A 23,414-nucleotide genomic window follows, 5' to 3' on the forward strand; every position below is an offset into this window, starting at 1 on the left:
TGGTTGAGTTCACCTCTTTCAGAAGACATTTTCTTTCTCTTCTGAGTAAGTCAAATAAAATCTGGCCCTTGTGGGAAAAAAAAAAAAAGCCGGCTGAGATCTGAGGATGGAGTGTTCAAAGCCACCCCAGGCAGGAAAGGTCATGAGATTTTATCTCCAATTAGCCACCAGAAAACTGGAAGTGGTGCTGTGTGGCTCAAGTGGTAGAATGCTAGCCTTGAGCTGAAGATCTCAGGAAAGAACCCAGGCCAAGTTCAAGCCTCACGGCTGAAAGAAAATAAAAAAGAAAGCAAGAAAGCAATCTCCTGCATAAGGAATATAAGCTAAGCAAACAAAAAGCAGAGTTCTTGCTGGGAAGGTGGTATAGTAGTAGAGTGCTTGCCTAGCATGCATGAAGCCCTGGGTTCTCAGCACCACATACACAGAAAAAGTGGCACTGTGGTTCAAGTGGTAGAGTGCTAGCCTTGAACAAAAACTGCAGGGACAGAGCCCAAGCCTTGAGGTTCAAGCTCCAGGGCTGGCTGGCAAAAAAAAAAAAGATTTCTAAAAATTAACTTTAAATGAACTTTGCCTTCTTTAAATTAATTTTGATTTTAAAAAGGGAAATATAGTCTACTTTCAAAAGATTAATTTTGGAGGGAAAAGTTATGTCAAAATGTCAATACATCATAAAATAGGGACAACTTTCAATTATATAATTTATGTATTTATATACACATGACAACTTTGGGAAAAATACAAATCATTTTTAGTTTTTGAGACAGGGTCTTCTAGCCTAGGCTGGCCTAGAATTTGAGATCCTCCTTCCTCTCTCTCCTATGTGCTGGATTACCTATCCATCATGTGTACAACTAAGCCTGAACTTGAGTCTAAATGACCATTTTAACAAAACTTCTCAATAGGTCATTTTAAAAGTTAAGATGAAATCATTACATCTAGCCATGGCTTACTCTAGAAGGTCCAGTGAAAACACAATGTTATCAGTGATGCCCACTGAGCTGCACACTGGTGGCTCACGCCTGTAATCCTAGCTACTCAGAAGGCTAAGATCTGAGGGCTGCAGTTCAAAGCCAGCCCAGGCAGAAAGCCAGTGAGACTCTTATCTCCAATTAACTACCTACACAAAAGCCAGAAGCAGAGATAACTCCAGTGGTATAATGCTAGGCTCAAGAAAAAAAGCACCCAGGTATTAAATTCAAACTCAGGACTAGCAAAAAAAAAAAGGAAGAAAAATTGTTCACACAGAACTGTATAGTCAATTAAGATGAGCTGATATTCTTGAATCAACTTTACAAGGGAAAACTGCAAAGGAAATGGAAAACCAGCATTCACTGTTCACTGGTGACAGTTTTCTCATGTAAGAGTTGGGTGCCAGAGTCTCACACCAGTAATCCTTACTACGAAGACTAAGACCTGAGGATGGCAGTTGGATATCAGCCCAGGCAGGAAAGTCTGTGAGACTCATCTCCATTTTACCACCCAAAATCCAGAAGTGGTGCTAGGGCTCAAATGGTAGTGCTTAGTAATGAGCAAAAAAAAAGCTTAGTGATAGTGCCCAGGCCGAGTTCAAGCTCCAGGACCAGACTCTGTTAGGGCGAGTCAATGGAGAGAGCTAATGAGGATGGATATAGCTTAAGTACTTTATACATATGAAAATAGAACAATGAAATATATTAAAATTGTCGGGAGAATGATAGAATGAGTATATGGAAAAGTCACAATGGTCCTCCCTTCATTATACAAGTCATATGTGCCAAAATTATTTTTAAAAATCATATGTATACCCAAAATCACCTACCACTAATTTTTTGTTTCTCCTCTTACAATAATTTTCTAATTATCACTTTTAAAATGCACTTTGTGGATATTAAGAGTTACAAGACTACCTAGCCTGCCTCCACTTGTATTCTATCCCATCTGTTTAAGAATGACTAATATTTAGCTTCTCTGCTCCCAGCTCATTTGTAATAGTACTCAAATCATAGGACTGTGGATTAAATGAACTAATATATGCAAAGCTGTTAAGAGTAGGATTATACCCCAACACACACACACACACACACACACACACACACACACACACACACACTCAGGAGGCTGAGCTCTAAGCATGGAAGTTTGAAGCCAGCCTAGGCAGGAAAGTCTGCAAGGTTCTTTTATCTCCAATTACCTACAAAAAGCCAGAAGTATAGAGCAGAAGTGTGTCAAATCAAGCAACTGCTTTCAAGTGCCAGCACAAAAACAAAACACAATTTGATAATTATTTACTACAGTGGAGCTGTATGTATATAAGTCATTGATACTTCTAAAGTATCAGGGTCTTTGCTACCCATGTGCTTTAAAGCAGATTTTGGGCTGGGTGACAAGGCTCAAGTGAGCAAAGGCCTGCCTAAAGTTACTAGCATAACACATCCATGTTAAGCTCCTTTTTCAGACAATGAAGCTGAAGCCTTGAAAGTTTAAATAACTTGCCCAAATCATATAGGGGCAGGGAAAGGTTCAGAACCCAGGCAACTTAATGCCTCAAAGGAAAAAAAATCCACAAACAGAACTTCAGAAATTATTAAGGAAAAGCCCCAAATAACTTAGGATAAAATAGACAAAGCCGGTAACATGTAATTAAATTAACATGCAAACAGACTATATGTATACATATATACTTATATTTAAAAGCTTAACCTCACAAATATTCAGATTGATAATACCCAGGATTACAAAGAATGCTAGGAGATGGGTATTCAAACATACTTGGCATCACATTTTAGAGAAGCAATCTTACACTAAAATATGGAAGTTTTATACCCTTTCAGCAACTCAAAAAAACCCAAAACATTAAATACAACAGTTGAACAAAATAAATGCCAAGAAGCTGGAACATGTGTTGTGTTGGTGAGGGGGTAAAGTCAAGGAAAGGGGGCAGATGACTGGAGAGAGAAGTAGACAAATGCAGACGTAATATCCAATGTACATATGTAAAAATGGAACCAGGTAAATCAAGGTGGGTGAGACATTGACACTGATCAAGATGCACTGTTTTCCACAAACTCACTTATTAAAGCCCCTTTGTACAGCTAAAGATAGTAATTATTTTTAAAAGGAGTGGAATGAGCCTAACTGCCCAACAACAGTGAACAGCTGACCAGCAGACAGCTTCTATTCGTCCTTGTGACAGACAGATGTAATTCTATGTGCACTGACACATAAAGAGGCTGATGATATACCGAGGGGAAAATATGTAAGTCACAGAATGATTGGTTTTTTAACCCACTTGTTAAAGAAAAGAAGGATCTGAGAGAACAAAAGGAGAAAATGATGGACAGCAAAGAAAAAGGGACAAGAACAGGTGTATACACACACATACTGAAAAGGGCACTTTGGAAAGGTCTGCAGGAATCCATCCAAGCCCTGCAACGAATGTGGACAAGCTCGGGAAGGCTGGCCTGAGTCTATCAGCAGAAGGTGTCTTTTCCTTTTCACACCACACTCAACCTTAGTGTTTGCCACTTTTAGAAGACAAAAATCAAGTGACAAAGATCTCACTGTCTTGTATTCAGTTTTTGGTCAGAAAAAAACAGCAAGCAAGATATACGAGTCACTATAGTGTTAGGAAACAAAAACCAACCAAAGAGAATAAAAAGGCAATTATAAAATTACATAGTAAGAACAACTATTGACACCTATAAAATTTTAAAGCAACTGACACAATAGATTTTATTGTTTCCATAATAGGCACTGGACAAAGTGAAGACAAGACGGTTAACAACACACTCAGACTCCTATCACAAATTACTCTGTTACAGATTTCCAGTGGTTCAACATATGAAAATGCAAAGCATATAAACAAAAAACATCAAGAAATATAAATATTCATATTTTTGCAACACAATACAATGTCCTTAAAAAAAAGTTTAACTATGCATGTAACTCTGACAGTAATTGAAAACACAAAGATCACAGTTCATTTCTAACCTCCCCCATAATCTGGATTTGGGGACTGAAGTATTAGAGACAGCAACAATAAAAACAAGTTGAGTGCTCAGAGACAAATAATTTTCCTAATCTTAATGCATAAAGATGCAAAACAAAAATCAATTCAAACAGTTATCATTGCTAAATAGAGAAATAAAAGACTTGACACCACTTTTATAATCAAACTTAACTAACATTACACTAAAAATATATATGTGTGTGCATACTTATATACACCATACCTATTTTAGAAAAACAAAGGTGCCTTGGGGAAAACAATTCTGAAAATATTCATTGATGCACATTATGTACAAACCTTCTATGTAAGAAATTAAACTGTTTCCAATGGACTTCTGTGTTTATATCCTATCTGAAAACTGCACCTCAAGATAAACAGGTCTACCTAATGGTATCTCTCTGGAATCACAGCTAGGGAAACAGGTCTACCTAATGGTATCTCTCTGGAATCACAGCTAAGGCAGTTTTCTTTCCAAGGGTTCTCATTTTCGAGTGTTCTCATGCACTCAACACCACTAATAATAACATAGACAAATATTACACAGATGCAACCTGACAAGCTATGTGCTATCTGGAGCTCTGTTCATTGTTAAAACCAGGAAGGAGTTTGCTAAAAAGGATAGTTTTCTTTCTTAAAATACTTTCTCTATTCCAAATTAGGCATTCACTTAAGACATCACAAGGCTGAGAAGTCATTCCATTTGGTGTCAACAGCAATAGCCCTCTTAAGAAGGAACTCTGTATTAGAACAGCTAGAAAAGTTCTCGCTGAAGTAACAGTGCACCCTTTACCTGCATAGATTCAGTTTGGCTTAATAGCTCTTTGCACCAGAACACCAGACTGGAGTTCAAACATGCTTCTGAAGTTCCATCTCATGAGAGGGAAACAAGATCTCCTAGCAGTAATATCAGGATATACAGGGTAATCAAAGTTTGCTGTAATCTGGTAGATGAGTCTTACAGCATTCCTCATTTGGAGTAGCTGCTAAAGGTTAAGGTCAAGACAAAAATGGAGAGACTTGGGGCTGGGGATATAGCCTAGTGGCAAGAGTGCCTGCCTCGGATACACGAGGCCCTAGGTTCGATTCCCCAGCACCACATATACAGAAAACGGCCAGAAGCGGCGCTGTGGCTCAAGAGGCAGAGTGCTAGCCTTGAGCGGGAAGAAGCCAGGGACAGTGCTCAGGCCCTGAGTCCAAGGCCCAGGACTGGCCCCCCCCCCAAAAAAAAATGGAGAGACTTGGGGCAGTGAAGTTGAGTACATATTTATGGCAATAACTATGAAAAGTCTTGCAAAAACCTGAAGTGACAGAGTAACTCTAGGTGATCCATTCTACAAGCATTGAGGATATGAAGCTTTAAAAGTGAAAACGACTACTCTTAGAAAAGGGGAACAGTCGGAGGCAAAAGTTGTATGTAATTATATTTTTATATGCACACACAATTGTGTGCACTATTCTGTATGTAATTACTTACATATTCACAAGATGCCCTGCAGTGTAGTTCAAAAAAAGCCTTTTCAAGGAACAAACTAATTCTAGTATAGGCCCTAGAGTTCATACCATCTGTGTAAGAAACCAATGTGCATATATTCACATAATGTAAACCTTATCAACAAACACCACTATCAACACTAGGTTAAATTCTAGATTTAGGTTAATGGCTCTTTTACCACTATCAATCAGTAATGTAATCAGAACATTTCTTACATGGAGAATCAAAAACAATGAAAAAAATACAACTGTATTTTAAATTTACAAGAAAGATGATATTCAGTGTGACAAAGTTCCAATTCCAGAGAGGGAAAATATCAAAACTTTATAAATCTGGGATGCAATTCAATTACTGCATCATTAGAAAAATAGATTCATAGAATGAACAACCCTGCTAAGGATTCTCTCAACATATCCACCCATGTTTATCTTTTTCCTCTTTTGTTTCCAGCTGGAGGCTTCTTCAGCTGAAGGAGTTGTCCTCCTGTTCCAAAACCTGCAGAGGCAGGATTGGACACCCCAAATGTCAAACCAGCTGATGCCGTGATGCCAGGATTGCTGAAGTTAAACCCAGATGTACTTGAGCTGCCAAAGCCTTATGTTTGGGGAAGAAAATATTCATATCAGAAGTTAAATCACAAACCAAACAAACAAAAAAACCCAAATATGAAAAGTGGGAATAAACAATAATTTTTTTTCTCTACCTGAAAGTATAGTTTCTAAGAATAACAAACACTCTAGGCCTCTAGATTCCATGTTAGAACACAAAGAATTTTGCAGGAAAATAATTTAGTGAACAACTAAGTGGCACCTTGAGACAGAAGTTTAGTTATGCAAGCCCAGAGAAACTATAGCACCAGCAACTGCAATCTACAGGAAAGCTCAAGGTGCCAAAATCTTTTCTACTATGTCAAAGCATCTTCCTCCTTAGCCCCACCAGGAATATTTTAGCATCAAGCAGAAGAGACTTTAATCACATCTGGACCCACTCCTGTATCCCAAGCCTACCGGGAAGGTCTGGCTCACAGTGCTCAGGACAATGAGTCCATCAAAAATCAGTCAATACTTATTGCTGTGATTATAAGAGCTTTAACATAATTAAGACCAGGTCCTATGGCTACCACAGAAGCTAACACAATATTTAGTTTATAGTCACGAAACCAATGAATTCTGTATTACTACTCCTTGGAACCACTGATTTTAAGCTCTAGAAATAAGTGTAATTTCCTCCAAATTCTCTAAGTTTAAACATATCTTTAACACTCTCTTGCCATTCTTTTCAACATGCTATTTAGCCCTATGCATTGCACATTAAAACAAGTCATTTACAAATATAGGGTAAGTGAAAGAGCAGACAAAATTTAGAAATTTTCTACTAAGACAACAGATTATACATATTTCAAAAATGAAATGAACCAAATGAATGATCATTTGTAAGGTTGTTGTATTCTTAAAAACAAGACAGATTTTTAGCCAAAGAACATTTCTTTGGATTAAATATGGTTCTTCTGGATATATAATAACAACTAAAAAGGCTAGATTAAACTGTCACAATGATGGGTTCATTTTCACAATAATGAGAAGAAAACTCACCATGAGTTAGTTTCTAGAAATCAAACGAATTTCCATTTAGTTAAGAGGTGTTAATGTTTAGTAAGTAAAAATAAGAAGTCTTATTAGAGTCTATACATCTGCCCTTTATTTTCTGAGAGAAAGCTGTATTATCACTTAGGCTTGCATGCCTCACCCAGGGATCTTTCAGCGTTATTTGAAATCACAACACGCATTTTCCATGATTTGCACCTTGAGATCTGCCTGGAACTCAGGCAGGAGCACACAAACCTGCACTAAGACTTCCTGAGGGTTTATTTGTTGCTCCAAATCCAAATGTGGAGGCCCCTGTGGTGCTGCATCCAAAACCAGAGCTAGTTCCAAATCCTGGTGGAAGGGTAATAGAAAAATATACAATGGTACATAAAACAAAGGTTAAAGGACACAAGTCAAACCAAAATTACCAAAGTCTAATACAATATATATGCTGAGAAGGCCAAATAAATACAGTGTTGAGTGTTCTCTCCAAAATCCTTAAAAGTACTAAACTTTTGATACATTTCTTGCAAATATGCTAGAAATGTCATTGACTATCCAAATATGATTTTGGATAGTTACAGATATATTTACTTGAGGGGTATTTATTCTGAAAAATGAAGACTGACTAAATTCATAAACAAGCATGACATGCACACTGTAAATATTAGTATCACAGGATAATTTTATTCTTTTTGTCAAAACATTTTTAATAGTCTTAACCTTTGAGAAACTGCCTAACTACAGAAAAGCCATTCACTGCAAGTCAATTCCATCCCAATAGTTTCTGAGCATGTGCCCATCTTTAGTTAATAGTGGCTAACTTGGAATGGGGTGTGTTTTTCCTTATTTTATTACCATTTAAATATTTTAAAATAAATCTACTTACTTACAGAGCCTAGGTACTTAAAGGTTAATTCCCCATGTGGTCTATATGAACACATTTAAATTCTTTGTAGGTTACACTGTGATTGACACTGAGTTATGTGTCTTTAACTCTTAAAAAAAATACAATGGCAAACTAGGTTACATAATAGATCATAGGAATTGGGCTGCCTGCCATGATTCTAGTCATAGGACAGAGTCTATATTGAATCATCATGATAGCTTCAGGGTCTCTTCTATTTTAGTGGAAATAAGTAAACCTTAGTCATCAGACTACAATGTGACTGTCAAATACAATTAATGCTAAATTATCCGCATAAAAGAATTGTGAACAATTTCTATTTAGCATGAGTTTTTGTAGAAAACTTACCTTAATAATTTATGAATTAAAATAAGCTCAACTCATGCCTGTAAGTATGTATATAGTCAGATCTGCCCAAAGTTCTTAGAAATGGACAGAAGTCATGCTATTTACTTTATAACAAAAATCAGTTAATTCCCTATTTAGTCTCATTTTGAGGGGTAGAAGAGACAATGTAAATCATCCAGAAATAGATTGAAGTCCAAAGTAACATTAAGACTACAAAATTCTAAAAATTCAGTTAAAGGTAAGGAATTCTCAAGTTCATTTCAGTACACTGAGTGGAGAATAGAAACATCCCTCCCACCACTTAGTTTTAATGCATTTTTGTATTTTTTAATCCCAAAAGATGAAGTGATTCTTAAAAGCAATGAATATGTTTGGAGAATCATTTTTGCTAGATGGAACTTTAATGTCCAAAATAGCAGCAGACCCTCTTAGAACTATTTTTAAAAACAGGCTATCAATGAAACAATAGTTCAATGAAACATTAGAAAAGTTAAAGTGTACCTCCGAGGTTTGAAGAACCTAAGCCACTTGATTGCAAGCCAGTACCAATACCTGAGCCGAATGGCGTTCCAAAACTAACTCCCAGAGATGGCTGTGGCCCTGGTGTAAAAAAAAAAAAAAGAAAAGAAAAGAAAAGAAAAAGAAAAAAAAATGGGGGGAAACAAATTTGCCTTACTCTTTCAAGATTAAAAGTTTCTTTACCAAATTATTTTAAAATAGAACAGAGATTACTTTGAACAAATTCTATTTTACAACTGCTGTTTTCAAGATGTCTTTCTGACCTAACTTATCAGCCCCAAGTAATTTACCTACCACCTCAAAAAAGTTTTTGAACAAACCTGCCTAGAAGAATTCAATTATAAGAGGCTTACCACAATGAAAAATATTAGTTTAATTGACTATATAAACCTGAAGTCTTGAATGTATCAGGAATTATAGTTCTTTTAGGTAGATCTACAACTATTGTACATCTCTCAATTTGTCTTCTGATAAAACTAGGTGGTGTTTACGTTTATTTTTTAAAAACAAGCTCCTTAGTGCTAAAGTCAAGTATCAGTTGATCCAGAGATTGACACTAACCATGGCAAAACTATGTTAATTCATAAAAGTACCCAAAAAACTAGGCATGATTCTCCTACATGATATATAAATGAAATTTATAATAAATAGATAAAAAACAAGACAATGTTTAATTTTATTATATTTATTGTTCATTTTAAAGCAAACCAATTACACAATAACATGACAGTTCCAACTTGTTCACAAAAAGTGATAATTGAGTTCTATTCTTATGTTCTGCTACATCACACCACGTATCACCTGATTAAATGATAATGAACATTTACAAAAGGCACCACTGCGCACCTTGACAGATCGAATACATTCACAACTTCATTTCAGAAGCTCCTTTCCAACATTCTGGAAAATGTACTCAGATACAGAGCCACTTGTCATCCTTTTCCCATCTGCTACTTTAAAGATTTTGGCTGAGTTTGTTTGTCAAGAATAGCATCAAACTTACTTGCCCCTTTTTGTAACTATTTTTTTTTAACTAAGCAGAATACAAAAATCTAAAAATCTCTCATTTGATAAATAATTTATGAAAATTAATAAGTTTAATAGTACAATCTTCAGTCTTGTCTTTTTCAAGCACAGTGACCAGTGCATCTCAAAGTTTAGGGAATGCCAAAGTAATACACATATCAACATTTAAATTTTAAAAGAAATTGAAGCCTTCAAGTTGTTCAATGAAGAATGAGGTTTGTATATTCAAAAGGTAGTGTAAAATTATAAAGCATTAAGAAAAAAAACAACAAAAGAGGAGAAACTACAATTTGCTACTCTGGGACAAAAACTGGACTTTCCACATAGCTTTTATCCAGAAAATAAAGAACGACTAATAGCAGCCAGAGTTTTTATACTACTCCTAGAAAAATAAATTAAAAAAAGAATTTAAATGTTACATCCAGTTTGAGATTGATTTGAGAATAAATACCTGCCTAGCAGCTCTTTTGTAAAATGTTACTATAGGAAAAAGAAACTAAGCATATCATTTTCTTATTTCTAACAAAAATAATATGTAGAAAACACATGTCCAGTTTCTTTTACATTGAAAGACTTAAGATTCACGTGTTTACAGGAGGCACTGCTGGTGGAAGACCCTAAAGAATAATGTACACCACAGCCCTCAGCCTTACAGGTCATGAGTTACCCAAATAGCATGCTTTTTGTTGTGGATGGGTCTGATTTGAAGAGCAACAGAACAGTTTCTCTAATCATTATATTCAGGATCTCAAGACTAATCATGACAAGACTTTCCATTGCACAAGAGATACATAATATTCTGAGCTTTGTACCTTCACACAAATTCTGAAGGCAACATTATTTATAAAACTAGTAGGCAAATGTATAACATTTTTAAATAGTAAAAACTCATGGTAAATAGCTCTCATGCCAAAGTATCAGCATATATTATACTCTGGTCACCATATATATATATGTGTGTGTGTGTGTGTGTATATATATATATGTATGTATGTATATTTCACTATTTGAAAGCAGAATTTTAAATACCTTAGGCAAAAGTTATGTAAACAATTCAAGTATGCTTGGGATTTGAATACTCACTCATTTAATGAGAGGCTCTTAGTTTCATGCACAAAATCCAATTAATATATTTCAATGATTGCTTAAATTGAATCTTCACATAGAGTAACATTTTACAAAAGTTGCCATATGATAGAGTCACAAACAACAAAATCAAGTTTAGCACTGTACTTCATATTTGCCAGAATAAATTCTACTTTCTTAAATGTAAAACTGCAGTCACAGAAAAAGGATTAAAGTGCTAACTTTTCTTTAAAAAAAATTTCCACAATCACCAAACTTGCCTAATGTAATTAGTGCAATTAATTCCTATGTGATCTTTTAAAATAATTTTTCCCCCTAACACCAAAAATGCCCTTCTTCCAATTTGAAAATTTTTACTTACTGACTTAGTGGGGAATGTTCCTTTGGTTGTTAAATACAAGAAAACCACAAAACCACAAGAAACTAAAATGTTAAAAGGCTCCTATTTAACACTATACCTTAAATGTCCAAACCTTCACAAAAAGCTAGAAAGCAGAAATTTCTCACAGATGTCTCAGCTCTCTTTAAAACAGCAGCTAAGTCACATGAGAAAAATCTTATTATGTAAACATCAAGAATTTTGAAGTGTCAAACACTACAGCAAAAACCCAACCCTAGGATGACACTGCTTGAAAAACAAAATGAAACACAAAAACCTATCCTAAATTAAGAATATACTGAAAAGTCTAATGTGAGAGTCTAAGCATTTTAGGATGCTTGAGAAACACTTGGAGACCGGTGTACTCAAGATCCACTAACATGTAACTTATCCACAGATAGATGCTCATTTCACTGCTGGTTTTTCATCAATTCCTGCTTCAGAACAAACAGCCATAAATCACAAAGGCCTAACCCCTATGGTATATTTTTCTCACTAAGAAAGAACTGGGGGTTGGAGGTGTAGCTAGTGGTAGAGTAAGTGCTAAGCACATGCCAAGACCTGGGTTTAAGCCCCAGTCCCACTAAAGGCCAAAAAAACAAAAACAAAAAAAATTGAAGGGTCTGTGTCATTAAGTCCATCCAACAACAGAGTAATTACTTTCAAATGGCAAGTCTAAGAAAGGTTAATTTATCCCCATTTACATTAGTGAAATAAAAATCTACATGCAAGTAAAACCAAAACTCCTCTAATAACTTACATTTCATACAGATCACCACAGGCAAATAAAAAGTGTAGAAGCTCTACCTAGCTTCATCTAAATGATTTAAATTTGTTACTGGCATTTAAAAAAAATCCATGAGGGATTAACTCCCTGGGCACATATTTAAGATGCAACAAATAGGGGCATCACTAAGTGGTAATACTCATGAAGTCATTACCTACCAGAGCCTGTGAACCTCACAATCACGGTGACATGACTGTGACTCACAACTGACACTGTGAATGGGAAGGCTTAAAGGGAATGGACTAGCAAAGTCATTTGGTACACAACAGAATAGACATGTAATGTTTCTTATCAGCTGCCTATACTGAGAGTTCTGCATGGTCTGTAATGCTGTTATAAATATCCAAATGATCCTGGCAAAAAAAAGGGAAAAGAGAGCCATAATACAAAATTGTTACCTCTATTGTTCATATTCTTAATCTGAAAACACATCTAAAGATTTTGTAGGTTGATGAATTTCAGTTCCTGCCATTTAAGTAGACTCTAAAATTGCAAGCATACTAGGAGCAGTAAATGGCCTAGCAAGCTGTGGCTCACTCCTATAATCCTAGTAACTCAGAAGGCTGAGATCTAAGGATCTCAGTTCTAACCCATTCTGGGCAGACAAATCCACAAGTCTTTTATCTCCAAAAAGCTGGAACTAGAGGCATGGCTCAAGTGGTATAGTTCCAGCATGAGGGGAAAAAGCCAAGTGAAGAGTGTAAGGCCCTGAGTTCAAGCCTCAGTACACATGTGTACACACACACATACACACACACACACACCTACCTGGCAAAAGTGTCTACCAAAATTAAAACACACAACTTAATCAAAGGGCTCTTTGGAATGATTACTCCAAACCAAGCAAATGTTCACATGTTCTCTACCTACCACACAACAAAGATCCTACCTATATCTCTATCTTTGTAACCCTTAAACTTAGCACAAAGTCAGCACTATCGTTATAGACTTTTTTCCTCATATCTGTTAGCCAAAAATATATGAGTGAAAGCCTACAAACTTCTCAAGATGAAACAGTCTACACAAGAAAGTTAAAAAAGAAAAGTTGACAAGTGATTTCATTTAAAAGTTTGGCTATTCACTATAGTATAGTCATGTACAACACAACAGTGCAGATGACTGACTTTTCTCGTTTTATATATTCAAGGAAACCAATTAATTTTAATAAACATTCCAACCCATGCCTTCTGATCTATTTTAGGATGAATACTGGCTTTAAAAAAGTAAAATGGCACTAAAGTTGGTTTGATTATAATCATGAGAACTGATAATAGTAATTATTTGAGGGATTCTTCAGAGCAACCAATTTCATAATGTCTTTTTCCCTCCATGCTGGAGAGTATACCCTATATTCCAGCCAGATACAGAGCATCTAGATACTGCCTATGTTAGCTCCTATTCACATGGTCCAGCCATGGAATACAGAGGATTTGGCAAAAATCTATCATCAGCCCTTCATTGATGGCAAGACAATGATATCAGCTCCAAACATGAAAGGATTCAAACTGCTAAGTGTCCAGAAATGCTTCTTTAGTACAGACAACCTGAATGCAATTTAAATACCTTTTTTTTCCCCCCCCTGCCAGTCCTGGGGCTTGGGACTCAGGGCCTGAACACTGTCCCTAACTTCTTTTTGCTCAAAGCTAGCACTCTGCCTCTTGAGCCACAGTGCCACTTCCAGTTTTTTGTTTATGTGGTGCTGAGGTATCAAATCCAGGGCTTCATGCATGCTAGGCAAGCACTCTACCGCTAAACCACATTCCCTGCCCTTAAACATGGATTTTTAAAAACTTCCTTTGTACTATAATTTACTACTGGATTACACAGACTACTTAGAGGACACATGCTACAGAATAAATAAGCACACTGAAAAATTTATAAATGATGAAAGGACAAAAAATTCCATACCCACTAAAACTACATTTTCCTATGACCAACTTCAAGCCTGATAAAAGGGACAATAGATCAAATGAAACCCTGTAAAACTACACAATGAATAATATTTTTATAATTAGAAGTGGAACTAAACTGGGACTGAAGGGGACCTGCTTTCCAGTATTTCACTAATTATCTGCCCAGCTTCCTGGATGCTACTTTATATACAATCCACTTCTCAAGCATCTTCCCAGCTGGGCGTCAGTGGACTTGGATCTGGGGATTGAGATTCAAAAACAGCCCAGGCAGGAAAGTCTTTGAGACTCTTCTCTCCAATAAATCCCCAAAAGTCAGAAGTGGAACTGTGGCTCAAGAGGTAAAACACTAGCCCTGAGTAAAACAAAACAAAACAACAAAACAACTCAGGGATAGCGCCCAGGCCTTGAGTTCAGGCCCCAGGGCCAACAAGACAAAACAAAATCTTCCTGCTTTTGCCACTATGTCACTCAATATGAGAAGAAATAAGTCTAGCATGTATCTTCTTCCAAATTTGGTTTAGAGGGTCTGTATTATTTCCAGACAAAATACATACAAATAAGTGTTAAGATCTTTTTCACACCTCGTCAGTTGAATAACACCCTGAATGTGGGCATGGTGCAGTCATGTAGGGAAAATGAAAATGCACCATCTACCAATGTCACACATGGGAATGCAACATATGGATGGATGAGCTCTCATTTTAAAACAATAAATGATACAATCACAATTTTAGAATCTAATGCTATTCTTAAGTGTAATTCAGTAGTGAAACACCATGTTCTATAGGGCTTTTATAGCAATACAGCAAACATTATGTAAAGTCACAATATCCAATATCTGATATATAATTATTGCTAGACTACCCTGCATTTTTTTGTCAGGTATGTTTATAATTGTGTCTATCACAATTTTTGGATTGTACTGTAACAGCTACTTATAGAAACTTGTTATCAGTGCTCACACAAAAGGAAGACTTATATAAAACTGCACATAAATGCTCTGCATTTGAACAGTAAGAAGCTATAACTTGAATGCATTCAGACCTGTAGCAGGCTGTTGCTGCTGTGTAAGTGTTGCAGCCATGGCAACGGCTGCTGCATTTGGCATGGTGCTGAAAGGGGTGGGTCCAGTAGTAACTCTGGGTGCATTCTGCCACTTCTTAGCTTCTGTTCGCCTGGCTTCAAACACATCTACAGCATCTCCCAAGAACATTTTCCGGTAGCCAAGGTACTGTTCCTTGAGCACCTGAAGAAGTGGGGGAAAAACATATTCAACTTCCATGTTGATGATAACAAGAAAATGCACCAAACAGAGATAATTTATCAAATACAGCACTTCAATTGTTCCTATGGCAGTAAATTGTAAATTACGGGGCAAGCAATATATACTAATGCAAGAAGTCTTGAGTGTGAGAGCACCACCACTCCCCATTTTGCCATATATATCTTACAATATGCCACCTAAAATATACTGGTTTTGAGATTTACCACAAGTTAGATTAACTTTCAGGCAAGCAGAATAATATCAATCAAGTATTACATTTCCTTTTTTTTGCCAGTCCTGGGGCTTGGACTCAGGGCCTGAGAGCTAGCACTCTGCCACTTGAGCCACAGCGCCACTTCTGGTCTTTTCTATATATGTGGTGCTGAGGAATCGAACCCAGGGCTTCACGTAGAGGAGGCAAGCACTCTTGCCACTAGGCCATATTCCCAACCTCCAAGTATTACATTGCATGCAATTGTCTCTCAAATGCCTAGCCTTTTCAGAACTTATAGACTGAAAGCCAGCATTAAATATAGACTTGTTAAATACATTTTCTATAAAAAGCTATGTGACACATGCTAAAGTACACACCGAGAGGGTGGAGGACATAATAAAAGCTCACTATCACTACTGATTCATTATTACACAATGAGGATTATTGAGCTAGCATACCTAGAGGCAGAAAAATAACCAAGTTATCCAATGCAAAATAGGCAATGACTATAGTTATTAACAGAAATGATCCTATTTCACATAAGTTACTGAACATTTTAAGATTTTGCCTGATTATACTGAAAGATAGTGACATAGATGAAATTAAGCCAATGAACAAGAATATTAAGAATGTCCAGTGTAATTAAAGAAGACATTTAAAAAAACACACACCTGAATGAATTCCAAGAAAATGCAAATAAATTAACCTGAAGGCTAAAAGGTAATGCAAAGACAATAAAGATGAATTCTATAGATAGAGTATGTGAACAATGAAATTGAAACACTGGAAATGAAAAAGCCCAGTAACTTGAAAATTCTGTTGAAAAGCTAGCTAATACTATAGCTAATAAAGATGAAAATGAACATGAGTATCGAGACTTGAAAATAAGGTAGATAATTTAGAACATTCAGATAAACAAAGAAAAATAAGGTATAAGTGCAACAAGAAAGACCGTGGGACATAACTAAAAAAATCAAACTTACAATTCATGAGCATAGGAAAAAAAAGTGCAAACTAAAGGCATAGAAAACATATTCAATAAAGTAACAGAAAGTTTCCGAAATCCTAGTTATCTAAATGCAGAAGTTCTTTAGGACACCAAATTAAAAAAGAACATCTGTAATACATAGTATAGTCAAAACATTAAGAATATGCAAAATTATATATATATATATATATGCTGTAAGAAGTACCAAGTCACATGTAAAAGGCAAATCAATCTGAGGAATAACTGTAAGCTAGGTACTAGTGGCTCACACCTGTAATCCCTAGCTACTCAGGAGGCTGAAATCTCAGGACAGCCTATGAGACTCTTCTCCCTAATTAAGCACTAAAAAAAGCTAGAAGTGGAGTTGTAGCAGTGCTACCCTTGAGCAGAAAAACTCAGGACAGAGCCTGTGCCCTGAGTTGCAGTCCCAGGACCAGCACAAAACAAAACAAAACAAACAGAAGAGATAAAACATTCAGGTTATGTTTATTATGTTTTATAAAAGTCTCATGTTACCAAATAACATATGCTTTTCCAACTGGAGAAAAGAAAGTCTACTGTTAAAATGTGTACACTGTATCTAGGGTGTGCTTTGCGCCATAGGAAAGAAAAATTCTGTGCTGAGAGTGTAGAACTGATCCAACAAGCTGTTAATGATCCTCATGGATGGAGTGAGGTAGGGTTGGTTACCTTTGCCCTCCTCACAGTGGTGTTCTACTTTTGGGTTTATTTGAAAACTTCCATAATAACAACTAAAATAGACTTTAAAGTGACTATGTCCATCTTTGCCAATTTAAAACAAGGTTTATTATAGACTGATTCAATTTTCAAGAAACTAATAAAAATTCTTAAAATTTTGGCTTAATGTTTCAGATTTGTAAAAGCAAAAGGTTTAAAATGCACTATCATTTAAAAAATGAACCAATTCAAATGGTTAACTTCTAAAATACTGATAAGCTCATCTAAACTGTTCTATACAATTGTTTCAGACTTGCTTTTAGCTGCTTTGAATTTTAAAGAATTTCCTGGACCACAGACATGAATTTATACTTGCTTATGTGAAAAAGTGTACTTTTGCTTGATGATATAAAAAAAATATTTCTACTTAACACTTACTTCAGTAACATTTTCAAACTAATATCAGTACTTGAGGATCAAAATACTTATGGTTTGGAGGTATGGCTTAACTGGTGAAGCACCTAAAAAGCATGAAGCCCCTAGTTCAAACCTTAGTAACTAGAAAAAAAAATCAGCATAAATTATTCACATAATATTAATACTAAATGCATCCTGTATTCACATCAAAGAAATGAAGCTTAAGGTATGGCTCAAGTAGTAAAGTATTACTCAAGTAGGCAAGTCAAATGAGGCCGAGTTCAAACACCAGTAGTTCTAAAGATAATAACAGTAATAGAACAAAGAAATGTTATAACTAAGTTTTTAATGTTATGGCCAACACACATTTAAAACACATATAATATTAATTTGGTGCAGAGGCTGGGTAAAACAAATATGCCAAAAATGATGCTGAGGGACTATGTAAACTAATGGGGGAAATTATTCCCAATGTACAGATTGTATTGGGCACTTGATCTTTTTGAAAAAGACATTTATCAAAGGTTATATTGGGTGTAATTAAGGTTTATAATAGTCTTTTCACTTACATGTAATTTGAACTATTTCTGTAGTAAGCATGACCACCTGTATTCTCAAATGAACACTTGGATCTAGACATCCAGATGTATGAATTGACAATGAACACTTACCTTAACATTTTCATGAATAGACTGAAGTTGTGCAGCTAAAGCTACAAATGTTTGATAAATTTTCTGCATAGCCATTGATAAATCTATAAAAGAAAATTTCATTGTAAAATAAATGCAATCATTTTATTTTTCTACTACTCAAGTCCTGACTTTGGTGTGGGAGAAAAACTTCCATCTATGTTCCCATGCTTGAAAAGCTGACAGATAAAGTAGATTAAGAGAAGTACATCTGTATCAGTAATCTGAGAAGGGGCAAGCCTAGAACCTGCCCTTGACACAACACTAACCATTCATAATGCAATATTTTGTATTTTCAGGGAAATCAAAGACTTTTTTGTTTTTTGTTTTTTTTTTTGGCCAGTCCTGGGCCTTGGACTCAGGGCCTGAGCACTGTCCCTGGCTTCCTTTTGCTCAAGGCTAGCACTCTGCCACTTGAGCCACAGCGCCACTTCTGACCGTTTTCTGTATATGTGGTGCTGGGGAATCAAACCCAGGGCCTCATGTATACGAGGCTAGCTCTCTTGCCACTAGGCCATATCCCCAGCCCGAAATCAAAGACTTTTAAGTGAATTTTCTTAAAGTAGTTTAAGACAGCCACTAGTGTACAATGAAATATAGTATACCTACTATAAAATGAAAGCTTAGTCTCTTTCTTACCAATGAAATAATGGTATTATCAAAAGAACAATGGCACCAATAAAATACATTTGTAATTGTGTACACTTTCCCTTCAAAACAACTAACAAGTATTTTAGTGTATATTTCTTAACAAGTGGAATAATGGTTTATGTACTAGTACAATTAACCAAAACAATCATACAGTGAAATACAGTATACCTACTATACAATGAAAGATTACTCTCTTACCAATAAAATAATAGTATTATCACAAAGCAATTCCATAGTAAACATGTTACCTTGAGGAGTTATATGTGAATTATTTGCTTGTGTGGCAAGATGGTTTTCTAGTTCTTCAATCTGCTGTCTGTACTGCTGAAGTTGCACTTCAAATTGCTGAACCAAGATTCTGAAGTAACTACAAAAATATATTTTATAAGTCAGGTAAAAAATTTAAAAACATTGTTTTCTTCATCTTCAAAATATCAAATATATAATGCATTCTTTTGAATGTGGTCTTTCACTTAGTTTGATATGTAATTCACATATTATGGAAGAGAGACAAATGAAGAAAGGATGTCAGGGAGAATGCAGTCATAATATTCAATACACATACTATGGAACTAGAAAAGTTGATGAGAGGGCTTGGTTTGGGAGGGTTGAGGGAAAATGATGTGTGATCTCCAACAAGATGTTCTGTACTCAAACTGATCTGTGAAATAGAATAACTACTTAAAGATAAAATAACTCAGAGATCATATCACAGAAGCAAAAACTTAGAAACACTGTAAAGTAATACATCATTATCCTCTACATGGGACACAAGTCCAAATTAATGGGTGTAATACTAAATAACTTAATAGTCTTTAGAATAAACAGGGTCATCCAAAATAAGAAAGGACTCAATAACCATTACAAATAATTTAAGAAATTACAAAGAGACGCAATGTCAACCCTCAACAGGATCTGAAAAGGCACACTAGTGTAAACAGCTGTAAAATTTCAGTAAGTTCAATGTTTTAATCAGTAATACTGTACCAATGTTAATTTCCGACTGTGATAACTATACTGCAGTTACATAACACATTAACACTATGGAAAAGAAAGCAAGGGAAGATATGAAAAGAAGTACTATCTTTACAACTTTCTGTAAATGTAAAATAATTAATCAGGGCTGGGAATATGGCTTAGCAGTAGAGTGCTCGCCTTGCATGCATGAAGCCCTGGGTTCGATTCCTCAAGACCCCATATAAACAGAAAAAGCCCCAACTGGCTCTGTGGCTCAAGTGGTAGAGTGATAGCTTTGAGCAAAAAAGGAAGCCAAGGACAGTGCTCAGGCCCTGAGTCCAAGACTCAGGGTCAGGACTAGCAAAAAATAAAACAAAAAAAATTGTAATATCAATCAGATTTTATAACCAAGTACTAACAGTTCTTATAGTAAATAAGAGGAATCTGAATACTTTCTATAAGAAATGAGAACTATGAAAGCTTTTTGAGAAAGCAGCACTGCTGTCAGTGAGGAACAGGTCAGAGGAAGTATAGTGCAAGCATATAACACACTAGTCTGAGTAAGATAACATTGTAGATTTCCTTATTTTGGTTACTGTACTAGTAGATATGCAATCATTCCAATTTTTAAGAAGTATACAATAAAGTACTTGTAAAGTTGTTTTGAAGAAAAAAATGTATACAAAGAACAAAAACACAAAGCATGGTAAGAATGTTCATATATAAAGGACCTGGATGAAAGTCACACAGAAAACTTCTGTGCTATTCTTGAGACTTTTCTCCCAAATAGCAGCATAATAAAAAGCTAAAAGGGAAAAAACACAGGGCCAGGAATCCAACAGACCAACCACTCACCTCCTGCATACACAGCTGTGGAGGTTTTGTGAATATAGTAACCAGAGGTCAGCAAGACAGCACTGAATGAACTGCTCCACAAGGGTAAGCATCAGATACATACCAGCTATTATCATCAAAGATGGTTCAAAGTTCCAATCTCAGCCTTCACTTATGCATCAGTAAAATGGTAATAATAAATTACTGCCTTATGGTTCTTAGAAGAAGTAAATTTAAAAACCCATGTAAAACTCATTATTACTACAGCTTTCCTACAAAGTAAACTAGAAATACATACATAGCTTGCATATTATTACTGTTTTGCTTTCTTTCTTCTAAAAATCTTGTGGTACTGGGCTCTGAACTCAAAGCCCTGTGCTTGCTAGGACAATGCTCAAATCACTTGAGCTATATCCTCAGCCTATTATGCTTTCTTACAATGAGAAACATTTGTTTTGAAAAATCTAGTAACTTACTCAGCAGGGGCTGTATTTTCATGTTGAAGTCCAGGTGGTGTTTTCTGGGTTCTTAAAGCTATTTCAGCATTCTTTAACTCCTAATATATCAGAGATTTACAAAAAAAAAAAAAAAAGGTAGTTAAGACCTAATTAAAAACACTGTTTCTGGCTGGCACTGGTAGCTCAACCCTGTAATCCTAGCTACTCAGGAGCCTGAGATCTAAGGATTGCAGTTCAAAGCCAGCCAGGGGAGGAAAGGCCTTGAGACTCATAGCTCCAATTAATCACCAGAAAACTGGAAGTGGCGCTGTAGCTAAAAGTGATGGAACACTATCCTTAAGCTAAGAGCTCAGGGACAGCACCCAAGCCCAGAGTTCAAGCCCCACAACTGAAAAAAACAAAAAATTATTTCTGCACAGAGATTTCAAATACCAGCTAGAGCTTCATGCTTCAATAAGAGGAAGGTGAAGCTGCTTTATGCATTGTTCATGCTCCTTTCGAAAGAAGACAAATTTTTAACTAATTTTATGATAAAATCTTAATAAACTGCTGATATAAAGAACTGAGTGGAATTCTGTACAATTCATGAACTTAATTGTACAGAATTATAAATGAAAATCTATGCTTCTATTTAATATACAAAAGTAGAGAACACTATTTTAAACAAAGGCAAGCAGAAACAATCATGTAAGCTGATGTTGGCAACAATATTTGGATGCTTATACTTCAAACCCTATAATAAAGGCTATATTATCTTGGTTACTCCTCAATAATGACCCAGTAAGTACATAATGGTTCTTATGAAGAAATGTAGTTATAGTCACATACATTTCCCAATGCCATATTGCTAGGATTGCTGAAGATTCAATACAGTCAGCCCAGTGTTTTAAAAGCTTACATATCAAACCATTTTCTGCCTTCTATTCCACAGTGCCGTTTCTGTGTTCTACCCAATCACTTTGTGAGATTAATATTATTTATTTTCTTAAATCCCCCTATCATTTCACTGCTTTTCAACCACTATTTTAGTGTCTTTTTTCAACCTCTATTCTGTGTGTGTGTGTGTGTGTGTGTGTGTGTGTGTGCGCGCATGCGCGCACGCGCTCTAGTTCTGAAGCTTAAACTCAGGGCCTGGTACTGCTTGAGCTACCACTTTTTGGGTGGGTAATGAGAGCCTGCCTGGGCAGGCTTCAAAATTGCAATCTTTAGATTTCAGCTAGGATTACAGGCATGAGCCCCCAGCACACTTGGCTTTGCACTTCCGATTACTTAAATTCTCATTTGCATACAAATGCCCTAGAAAGGTCTGGATCATCAAGCCTGAGTTTTGCCAAATCCAGACTCCTACAAGGTTACACTCCAGACAGTTCAGCATGCCTACGTCATACTGCTACTTTGCTCATTATCTGTTTTCTTTTTAAGATTCAACATAGTTATCATTCTCTATATGAAAAGAACACCTACATGAGCACTGAGCCCCTAACATATCTTACACATGGAACATACAACTTAAGTTGATCTAATTCTTCCTAGACTACCCTAGATAACTTTTGGTCCTTAATGTCTAAAGTCCCAGTACATATTTTTAAAAAATTTCAGTGAATGACCAAATAAACACAGCAATAAAGTATTGCTAAGCCATTTAGCACCCAACTCCACACAAAAAGAACTAATATCACATCCTCCTTAGTTATGTTATTTGCCAAACAATGAGGTGTATAAAACTTTGATTTTTGGTCTATATTGCCCTTCAACACAGATTTGCTTGTTATCTCTTTAAAAAGCTTTATTTGAACAAAATGTTTTGGGACCAAGTAATACTGACAACTGCTTGAGGGATTCTTTTTTTGATAAAGCCTGGTACTGGGGCTTGAACTCATACCTAGTGCTCTAACACTTGAGCCATGCCTTCATCGCTAGTTAACACTGGCTAACTGGAGAGAAGAGTCTCTCAGATTTGTGTGCTGTGACTGGCTTTAAACTTTGATTCTCAGATCTCAGCCTCCTGAATAATTAGTGATATATATATATGTAAGCCATAAGCACCTTGGTCTGGAGAAAGTCTTTTTTTTTTTTTTTTTTTTGGCCAGTCCTGGGGCTTGGACTCAGGGCCTGAGCACTGTCCCTGGCTTTTTTTTTTTTTTTTTTGGGGGGGGGGGGCCTAAGGCTAGCACTCTGCCACTTGAGCCACAGCGCCACTTCTGGCCATTTTCTGTATATGTGGTGCTGGGGA

At 36.0% G+C, this 23,414-nt stretch overlaps 1 protein-coding gene and 1 long non-coding RNA gene across 4 annotated transcripts in view; both read right to left on the bottom strand.

The window, feature by feature from the left end:
* Nucleotides 1–3,689: 3,689 nt before the first annotated feature.
* Nucleotides 3,690–5,034, bottom strand: LOC125348418. The gene is made up of 2 exons (XR_007210364.1): nt 4,417–5,034; nt 3,690–4,372 (listed from the first exon to the last, which is right to left on the bottom strand). It is a non-coding gene; the product is annotated as an uncharacterized LOC125348418 (long non-coding RNA).
* Nucleotides 5,035–5,398: 364 nt separating this feature from the next.
* Nucleotides 5,399–23,414, bottom strand: part of Nup58 (nucleoporin 58) — a 37,293-nt gene continuing 19,277 nt past the window's right edge. For 2 of the 3 annotated variants that reach the window (XM_048341632.1, XM_048341631.1), the window contains exons 9-15: nt 21,200–21,279; nt 19,181–19,299; nt 18,264–18,346; nt 15,076–15,277; nt 8,823–8,921; nt 7,322–7,417; nt 5,399–6,074 (exon numbers count right to left, since the gene is read on the bottom strand). In XM_048341632.1, coding sequence (XP_048197589.1) covers nt 5,905–6,074; nt 7,322–7,417; nt 8,823–8,921; nt 15,076–15,277; nt 18,264–18,346; nt 19,181–19,299; nt 21,200–21,279 — 849 coding nt within the window. In that variant the 3' untranslated portion in view covers nt 5,399–5,904. The remainder of the gene's footprint in view (nt 6,075–7,321; nt 7,418–8,822; nt 8,922–15,075; nt 15,278–18,263; nt 18,347–19,180; nt 19,300–21,199; nt 21,280–23,414) is intronic. The other variant, XM_048341633.1, reaches the window with a different exon arrangement.

The sequence above is a fragment of the Perognathus longimembris genome, chromosome 3 (assembly GCF_023159225.1).
Source record: "Perognathus longimembris pacificus isolate PPM17 chromosome 3, ASM2315922v1, whole genome shotgun sequence".
NCBI lineage: Eukaryota > Metazoa > Chordata > Mammalia > Rodentia > Heteromyidae > Perognathus > Perognathus longimembris.